Source organism: Camellia sinensis, chromosome 10, assembly GCF_055761805.1.
Source record: "Camellia sinensis isolate YWXY chromosome 10, ASM5576180v1, whole genome shotgun sequence".
Lineage (NCBI taxonomy): Eukaryota > Viridiplantae > Streptophyta > Magnoliopsida > Ericales > Theaceae > Camellia > Camellia sinensis.
In genome coordinates this window covers 92,647,275-92,657,321 of record NC_138970.1, presented here as the reverse complement: position 1 = coordinate 92,657,321, position 10,047 = coordinate 92,647,275, and the positions used below count along the sequence as shown (strand labels likewise).

General features: G+C 33.9%; 2 protein-coding genes across 2 annotated transcripts; both read left to right on the top strand.

The window, feature by feature from the left end:
- Positions 1–984: 984 nt before the first annotated feature.
- On the top strand, positions 985–3,077 carry LOC114276760 (ribosomal RNA processing-like protein). Its single transcript, XM_028218569.2, has one exon. The coding sequence runs from the start codon at positions 1,181–1,183 to the stop codon at positions 2,897–2,899; it is 1,719 nt and encodes a 572-aa protein (XP_028074370.1). The 5' UTR covers positions 985–1,180; the 3' UTR covers positions 2,900–3,077.
- Positions 3,078–8,176: 5,099 nt separating this feature from the next.
- On the top strand, positions 8,177–9,022 carry LOC114276735 (germin-like protein subfamily 3 member 2). Its single transcript, XM_028218555.2, has one exon. It carries the CDS (start codon positions 8,211–8,213, stop codon positions 8,877–8,879), a length of 669 nt encoding a protein of 222 aa, XP_028074356.1. The 5' UTR covers positions 8,177–8,210; the 3' UTR covers positions 8,880–9,022.
- The last annotated feature ends 1,025 nt before the right edge of the window (positions 9,023–10,047 follow it).

Below are 10,047 nucleotides of genomic sequence, written 5' to 3'. Positions count from 1 at the left end.
TTATTGTCTAGTTGCTGACTTAGGCATCAGAGAGGTTTCCGGCACACACCCGCCGGTTAGCTCACGTTTGTGTTTTCAGGTGGCAAAGCAACGTTGTTTAGATGAGTACAAACTTGATCAACAGGATTATACGGGAAGATTATTTTGAACTCGTACAATCATTGTCATTTTAAAATAAAGAGTAATGTTAGAGATCTCAAATATTTTATCAAATATCTCACATGGGTATGTGACCTATTTGGGACTCACATGGTGTGGGCTCTACAACCATGTAAGACATTTAATAGAATATTTAGAATATTTAGTAAAACATTTAGAGCCTCTAGCATTACTCTAAAATAAAAGTTCATAAAGAAATATATTAAAAATTAAGAAAAAAAAATCAACTAAAATAAAAGTCAATTTTGGATTCGTTTGAGATGTGGATTGGCTTTTTGTTTTTTGGTTATTTTAGTTTGGGGCTAAAAAGTTTTGTTTGGAATATATTTTCTGGCTTTTTTGAGAGAAAAAATGAAATGATCATGGATTGAATATGGTGTTTTATCTTATTGGGCTAAAAACTATATTGTCTTTTATGACTAAAATATCTAAAAAGTCTGGCATGCCAAACGAAGGCTGTGGTGGATTTTTTTGAAAAATTTATTTTTAGACAAAAAAAACTTTTTTTTTGTAAAAGAAACAAAATTAATTGTTCCAAAACCTTTTCAATTAATTTTTTGTGAATATTATATTACACTTAAACTATAAATTTTGAGCAAAACAATAATGCTTGAGACCACTAAAAGTGGTGCTCTAAAAGCACCACTAGTGATATGACAGCGGACAGAATCTACTGCTTGTGTCTTGTATTTTTTTTTTGATTAAAATACTTACTAACTCATTAGTGATGTTTTAGAGTACCACTTCTAACGAGATGTATCATTACTTTGACCAAAATTGGCATTTGCACGGTTTTTATGATTTAGGGGTTACAATGAAATTTAAAAAATGAGAAGCGTAAGATAATATATTTAAAAAAATAATTGAAAGGTCTTATTGTAATTAACCTTGAAAAAAAAAAAAAAAAAAAAGCATTTGCAACGGCACCCTGCGGCCTCGACCTATTCGCCAAGTAGAAATCCCAGGGGGGAACTAGGGTTTTCACAATTGGCTGCTCCAAATCTCTAAGACTTCATTGAAAATGGACGACAAAGCCACAGTCGCCATAGGCGGAGGCGCGTCTCTGATAAGAAACTTGGCTTCCTGCAGCAAGACCACCAGAGACAGAGCTCTGAAGCTCGTTCTCAAGACTTGGCTTCCTTCTCAGAAACCGAACCAAGTCTCCGACGATGACATGAAGAAGCTCTGGAAGGGACTCTTCTACTGCGTTTGGCACGCCGACAAAGCCCCTGTCCAGTCCGACCTCATATACCGACTCTCCTCTCTCCTCCTCACCCTCGATCTCCCTCTCTCTCTCCACTACCTCTCCGTCTTCTTCCTCACCATGCGTCGCGAGTGGACCGGTATCGATTCCCTCAGGTTAGACAAGTTCTATCTCTTGATTCGCCGTTTCATACACTCTTCTTTCCTTTTGTTGAAGAACAATCACTGTTGGGATTTGGAGCATTCGCGTCGATTAATGCGGGTTTTTGAAGATAAATTGTTTTTCGCTGATGATAAATTTCTTGGGAACGGTGTTAATTATCATATTGCTTCCATTTTTCTTGAAGAACTTGAGGGTTTTCTTCCGATTAGGTCTGAAACCCTTGACGTTATATTCAAACCTTTTCTTCTTGTGATGAGTAAGTGTCAGGATAAGGTGTTGTTGGGTAAAGTTAAGTGTAATATGTTTGATGAATTGTTGAAATTGGGGAGGAGTCTGTTGGAGCTCAAGAAATTGGGAGCTGCTGATTCCGGGGACGATAGAGTTGTAGCGCTTGGGACGATAGCATTGACAATGGGGTTTTCTGCAAAGTTTTATGATTTGGGTTCAGCCCCTGATTGCTTACAGGGAAACCGGAAGGTTCTGTTTGGTTTGCATGAGGTTTTCTTGAGATTGGAGAAAGATTTAGCTTTGTCTGGGATTGAGATTTCAATTCCTGATGTTGTTGTTGACGGTGAAGATGAGGTCCCGAAATTGATCCCTATTGTTACTGAGACAGAATTAACTGCTTCTGAGGTTGTTTTGGAACCAACTGAAATTGCCTCTGAAGATGCAAATGGGTCTGCCAGTAGGCCTTTGAAGAAGAAAAAAAAGGTGAAGAAGGCATCTGATAGAAGCAATGACAAGGCTATGAAGAAGAAGAAGAAGAATAAGGGGCTTTCTGAACAATGCCCAGCGGAGGTGGAGGAAGGGAGTGCAATTATTGCCAATGGGGAGAGTTTCAGCAATGGAACAGCTAGTGATGAGACTAACTTAATTTTTAATGAGTCTGTCATTTCGAATCTTCAAATGCAGTTTGAGAAGGTTGCTGCCGAAATTGCCTTGGATAAGGATGGTTTGAGTTCATATGATTCACCTGAGAATACTATTAAAACTATCATCTCTAAGAAGAGAAAGAGAGTGAGGAGTAAGGATGGACAGGACACCAGAAATCAAGATCCAATTAGTGAAGAAAATGCTGGATGTGATGCTGCAGCGATGAGTATGGAGAAGAGTGCAAAGAAGGTAAGGTTTTCCATGAAGAATAATTTGGTGTGGAAGCCACACAATCCATTGCCTCCCCAGAGTCTGAGGTTACCACCCTCGGTTACTCCTAGAGGTAGTGCACTTAAGAAAGGAATACCTCCAGGTCCCATCAAGGAGATGCTTCCTTTGACAAAAAGGGTCAAGCAGAAGAAGAGGAAGGGCCGGAAGGGAATAAAAACAATCTCCCCTGCCATCAAACGATTGAGGAAGTTACAAACTCTTTCAATTTAAAACACATTTCAGGTTGTGGGTTTTTGCTGCTTTCATATTTGTTTTTCATTTTTGCTATGGTTGAGAATTTCATATTCAGTACCTTTCAGCTAGCTTATTTTGGATTGTAATTCTAAACCTCATTGCAATATCATTCTCAATTCCTTTCTCAAAGTAAAAGAAAGAATATTTCGAGTCAGAGCCCATGCTTTTGAATGGATGTTGGTAATAATTGTTCTTGAAATGTTATTTTCTTCAGAACTCGGTTTTCTTTTTATTCTGTTACTACTCTGTCAAGTGCCCAAATTGAAAAACCTGAGCTGTGATGAAGATGGTGCCTCTAGTATATTGCATATTTGCATTTGATTCTGTGATTTGCTTCTTACTTGAACGTACTACTTACTTGAATCATAATTTTACCCTTTCATGTTATACATTTGGAGAGCTTGTCCTGATAAAAAAAAATTATATGGCGTTCGATCCAGAACCCTTCTTGTACCCACTAAAGGCATAGTTTCTGTGTTAAGACTACTATTAGTTGATCTCTTATCAATAACCAAAAAAAAAAAAAAAAAAGGCATAATATTTGATCTTATTGTGGTATTTTTATGCTTACTAATGTTATAAATTGTTGCTGACCTCTGATATCTATATCTGTTGCTGTAAAACATTCTGTATACTCGTGAATCTTAAAAATAATTTCAGAATTTCCATACTATGAAAGTGATTATGTTTATACATTGTTTTTTTTTGGTAATTAATAATTGTTGAAAAGAGGCAAACAGAATACAAGCCATAGGCATACCCCGGACCAGTTGCCAATTTACTTGGCTATTATGGACCATCCTCCAAGAGCTTATTCTAGCCCTCACATTACCTTCCCTGTTTGAACTTTCTAATGACTCATTGGCTCTTTGGTTGAAGACTCTAGAATTCCATTCAGTTCACAAATGGTAGATTGTAACATCAATAAAGAACTTATAGATTGGAATAAATGGTAGATTGTAACAAGCTCCAAGCAAAAATGGTAGATCATAAGAACTTATAGATTGGATGTGGGCAATCTATAAGTTTGGAATAAATGGAATAAATTGATGTTGAGTTTGGAATGTTTGGAATAAATGGTAGATCGTAAGAACTTATAGATTGGAATAAATGGTAGATTGGAAGCAGTGAGAAAGGTAAATGATGTTGTCCCTTGGGAAGCAGTGAGAAAGGTAATTCTCTTTAAGCTGATTACGATCTTCAGCTTTCAATCTTTTAGATATCAGAGGTACACCTAAATATAAACTGGGAGCTTCCCTTCAGGATGCACGAGATATGCTTCCCTTTGTGGCACTTAGGATCATGTTTGTACTTGATTTGATACTCTTTCTTCTTGTGAGGTTCTTATATTTTATTACGTAAAGAAGAAACTCAAAATACAACTCCAAAATTTTGATCTGCTTGGTTGTATTTTTGTTTTCTATAAGATACTAGTAAAACTTGATAAACGGTTTTTGAAATCTATTTTTGGATTTTTTTTTCTTTTTTTGGTGTTGAAATAACTCACTTTTAGGAAACACTAAAGAGTCATTTTTGAATTTTTAAAAACTATTTTGCGCAAAACTGAAAATGATATGAAAGCGAGGAATGTTTTTTAACTTCTTACTGTATTTGTTTTTGAAAGCACGGAAACTGGAAAACGGAAACGCACACAAACTCTGTTGGGAAACTGCACTAGTAAATTAGAGTAGGATTGCTTAGTTGTTGCTATGTCTTCTTGAAATTATTGAATTACAAAAACTTCTCCTGTTCAAAGCATTAGCTACTCATAGTTTCTTGATACCATTCCAAAAACTTATCAAATAAGACTTACAGGGCCGCATTTGAATGATGGTTGCAAGTGCAACTAAATAAGATATCTACTTTCCCTGCGAAACATGCGAACCTTGTACTTCATATATGAAAATGCAATTGCATCAGTAATATATATTGCCTTGTTTGGTCATAGAAAAATTATTAATCTACCAAATTTGAGCTTGTCCGAATTACATAAGCTAGACATCCAGCTGGACGACTGACGTCATTCTTATTAACCGCGGCTGTCGTCTTTGTCAATCGCGATTATCACATTATTAACCGTAGCTGTCACCCTCACCTATTGATGCATCACCTGGCATCCTATCGGATGACCGGCCGGATAATTGACTTGTACAAATTCAGATAATTCGGGCATCCGAAATTTGGTAGATGTAGCAATGCGGTTGGTCATATATGGTAATGCTGAATAAGTGATACATTTTGCCTTGTTTTATGCAGCTCTGCAGCTCCTAATAAGTTAAAATCTGATAATCTAAATGCAGAAATTAAAATATCTCATCATAACCACCAAAACTCGGGCTGTTTTTTTTTTCCCTTACAAATTAATAATTATATTCTTGAAATTTGAAAGTCATGAACACTGCCCATAAGCTGCATCATGTTACACGAATGGATCGATAATGTGTACGACACTAGGCTTTGTACCTCTTCTTCAATTTACAGTCAACAGAACTGAATCATGTGTTCTGGTGAATTTTGTGAATGTTATCTTTAAATATTTTTATTGCAGTGTTATTAGCTCTTCCAAATCAAGTTCACAACTTAACCCTCTTCGTTAGGAGTACTCTAAACCCGGTTACAGCCTCAAAACAAGGACATGGAGTTGTGAAAAAATTGTGATTCAACCTTTGGAGTTGGCCTAGTAGAAGAGGTGCTCTCTTACCAGACATGATGTCTGCATTCGAGTTTTATCGCTACGCTATGCAACTTTGTCATAATTTATTTCTCTCCTATCCGTTGAAAAAAACAAACAAAAAATAAATAAATAAAAATCCTAAGCATTACAACATTTGAGTAAAAAGATGCATCGTTGAACTCAACAGTTGCACTGTTATTTAAGCTTATGAGACCCGACCTCTGTAATTTGTAAATTGTCATTCTCTTGGATGTCAAAAGTATATTCTGTTAGATCCTTATAATCGCTTTTATACTCGTCATTTTTTTATATCATATTAGGCTTACCATCTTCAGGGCCGGCTGGTGACGCCTGTACTTAGGGCCCAAAAAATTAGGTCTAAAAAAAGGCTCTCGAATTTATTAGTCTTTATTAAAAATTTAAAATGACTCAATTCTGTTTAATTAATTTAGGCCATTTTAAAGGAGTCTCAAAAAATCTATTTGTCCTAATTGATAAAAGGCCCAATTAAAAAATATTTGTAAGTGTTAGTTGTTAGTCCAATTAAAAAAATAAAATATAAAATATATGTATATGTATTAGTCGTTAGCCTAATTTTGCGTGGCCTATTTTTTTTTTTTTCTCTCTTTATGGCCCAATTATGTGTTTTTTAGTATTTTTAAAAAATATATTTTACTTAATTTTTATTTATTTATTTTGTAGATACATCTAATTTAGATACGCTTAAAATTATAATATTTGTGTGTGTTTTTTTTTTTAAAAGTTACCAAATAAAAAAATACGAATTGAAAACTGAGACGATTATTTTTAAAAATTTTAAACCAAACAAAATAATTTTTATTTTTATTTTTATAAATATCTAAAAAAAACTCTGAAAAATTATTTCGCCTTAGCTCCTGCAAACTGAGGCCGGCCCTAACCATCTTAGTTGTTAACACAAGTGTAATGAGTTTATATATTCAATGCAGTGTTTACAACTAAATGATAAGATAAGAGGATAAAAATAAGTGATTATTGTAACATTACTCTTGTCCCAAAAGTTCGTGCACGCAGAGAGAAAAAAAATTAAATAGAACAATGTGTATATGCAAGCAGAACAAAATGCACAATAACAAATATTAGATAGGAGAAAACATACTGAGCATGGTGTATCAACATGTACAAAATAAATAAAGTGAATAATAATGGAGAAAACAAATATAGAACAAAATGCATAATAATTTATACTATGATATATGTGAACATTAGACTTGGTATTCAAGCCTTCTCCTCATACCATGTGATAGATTTTTATATACTAAAATAAAAAGTACATGGCAGATTTTTATATGCTAAAATAAAAAAATTATTATATTACAACACAAGTATAGTTTGAATTCAAGACTTTGGGTTTAATTAAGAACATATTTATTATTTAAGCAACTTATATATTATAATATTAATTTCTTTATTATTTATTTTTATTTTTACTTATATAAATTGTACACGTATCGCTTGTGTCACCCACTAGTAGATATAAAAGGAAAGGTTATAACACGAAAAGGTTACATGTAAATTAGAGTGCATAACAACATATAAAAGTTACGACATTTGAAATATGAACTTCCTCACACGATAACTATTATGAGGGTGTTTGGCAAATGATTTTTTTTTAGTTTTTTTGGATAAAATTTACAAAAAAAAAAAACAAAAAAAAAAAAACAAAATAGGCTAAAATATATAGTCAATAAGATAAAATCTCACATCAAATCCATAATTGTTTCAATTTTTCTCTCACAACCATCACATTCAACTATAAAAAAAAATCTAAACATATTTCCAAACACAAATATTTCCCAAAGGAAGCCTATAATTGTTCTAAAACTTTAAACTATTAGAAAATAGGTCAACAATTTAACTCCTTATTTTTATTTTTTTTTCCTTGGGTATCCCTCAACAACCCCTAAATAAATTCATTTGATTGCGGATCATCGGATCCCCATATTAAGTGGAATGGGTCATTATTGATCAACCATCTTCCTCCTTTCAAAAGCAAAGAGCATACAATTCACCAAATTATTATCCCCAACTTCCAGTCCTCGATGACTTCCACAAACTTGCTTAAATTACGGTGTTACATTAATATCAATATACACAAAGCAAAATCAATATGAATGGAAATGGCTTGTTTCCAAATTGAAATTTTAATTAAATCAGGTAATTGAGATCTCTGACTGATAAAAGTCATTAAACGACAAAGTTTTAATTGGGCTATATTTTAATAAACTCTTATTGATAAGAATTTTTCGTTTAATGATTTTTACCAGTCAAAAATCTCAATTATCTGGTCCAATTTAACTTTCAACAGGAGACAAATCAAATCCAATATGAATTATTTCCTGTCATGACAACTAGATGAAGAATTGATCAACATTATCAACATCATTATCACACTCAAATTGACAGGAGTATTGGGACCAAATCGTTATCAAGTGCAATAATTAAAAAAAAAAAAGAGTGCGCCAAATGAAAGATACAAGGGGCAGTTAAGTAATTTCCCTCCACATGTCACTCCTATAAAACCCATCTAATTTCACTCCTGGCCTAGTACCAGTCAAAGCATAAGAAGAAAAAATGTCTCCAAAACTGACAGTTTTGTTAGTTATTTTCTCCCTCCTTTCCCATACAACATTTGAGTCGGATCCAGACCCGGTTCAAGATTTTTGCATACCCAACACGAAATTCAACACTATTAGAACCACCCGGTACGACAATCTCCCTTGCAAAAACTCCACAGAGGTGTCACCGGACGATTTCATTTTTTCTGGCATCAAATCCCCTGGAAATTTCTCCGATACTGGTCTCTCGACAATACCTGTTAACCCGACAAATCTTCCGGGTCTTAACACATTAGGGATGTCATTTGTACGTGCCGATCTCAAAGTTGGTGGGTTTAATGCTCCACATTTCCACCCTAGAGCCACCGAAATTGTGTATGTGGTGCAAGGAAGAGTTTATTCGGGTTTTGTGGATTCAACAAACCGGGTTTTCGCTAAGGTGACTGAGCAAGGGGAGGTCATGGTGTTCCCTAGGGGCCTAGTACATTTTCAGATGAATGTTGGAAAATCGACGGCTACAATTTTCGGAAGCTTTAACAGCCAAAATCCAGGAATGCAGAAAATCCCTTCTGTAATTTTTGGTTCTGGAATTAATGATGAGCTTTTGGAGAAGGCATTTGGATTGAGTCCTAAACAAATTGGAATGATGAGGAGAAGGTTCATTCCGAAAAGGGTGAGGAGTTGAAGGGCATTTCTGTCAATTGCGCGAGTTATTAATACTATGTATGTCTTGTGGGTTTTATTATTTGAATAATGCTATATGTACTAATTAGTGTACTAACTAGTGTACTAATTGATGATGTGGCATAATTTAAAAGGTTTTTGGTATTTGTAATGTGATTAATGAGTGAGATCAATAATAATGTCATAACTAGTGTTGGTATACTAGTTAGTACACTAATTAGTGTATGTAGCACACCGTTGTTATTTACTTTCAAGAGACAATTTCATAATTTAAAGCTAGACAACAAGAATAAATTTTGAATGTAATGAAAGCTTCCTTTGGCAAGACTCCAAAAAAGATATGGTAGGAAAAGTGATATTTGATCAATTTCTTGTATATATATAGTTTTGGATATTGGCACTCAAAGAAAATGAGATAAAAAGGGGTAGAAAAAAAAAATGATACTTCTCACCAATATTAAAAAGGGAAAATTTATGATGTACACCCTTCTACAGCATTAGAGATTGTGCGAAATTGGGATTTATCAGCAGCGTCCATCATCACCATCTCGACAATAATAATCACACCAGCCAGAACCTGCAATCTCGATTGAATTTGTTATGGTCACAAACTTAATCATCCACATATATATATTTACATCCACATCCATAGTCACAACCAAGGTAATCAAAGAAGAAGAAAAAAAAAGAAAGATATATATTGTCGGCAGTAAAATCTGAGCTGCCATTCGCATAAGTTCAGACGAGCTTTAACGTAGTTGGAATTTAAAAAATCATATATTTAATTTATATTATTTTAATATTTGATTAGGATTATTATTTAAGATTGAGATCTTTAATTTTCTATTTATCTAGGTTTCTTATTTCGCTTATTTTTTTATTCTACAATAATAGGATTGCTTATTTTACATGAATTATTTTTATTCCTTAATATTGTATTTCCCTTTTTAGTGATAGTTAATTTAGGAATGATCTTTTATTGTATATGTTAGAAACCATGTGGTAGATACATATGGTGTGATCTCATGATATACATGGTATGGCCTAATTTCGAAGGCCACATGGTACACATTGTCCATCCATATATGATCAAACCATGAAACACACATGGTCTTGGAAACTATAAGGGACACATGGTCTTGGATATGTGGTACACATGGTTTAGCCTA

What these genes read in the sequence shown, in the direction of transcription:
- LOC114276760 (XM_028218569.2), top strand. Translation starts at nt 1,181, where the DNA reads ATGGACGACAAAGCCACAGTCGCCATAGGCGGAGGCGCGTCTCTGATA.
- LOC114276735 (XM_028218555.2), top strand. Translation starts at nt 8,211, where the DNA reads ATGTCTCCAAAACTGACAGTTTTGTTAGTTATTTTCTCCCTCCTTTCC.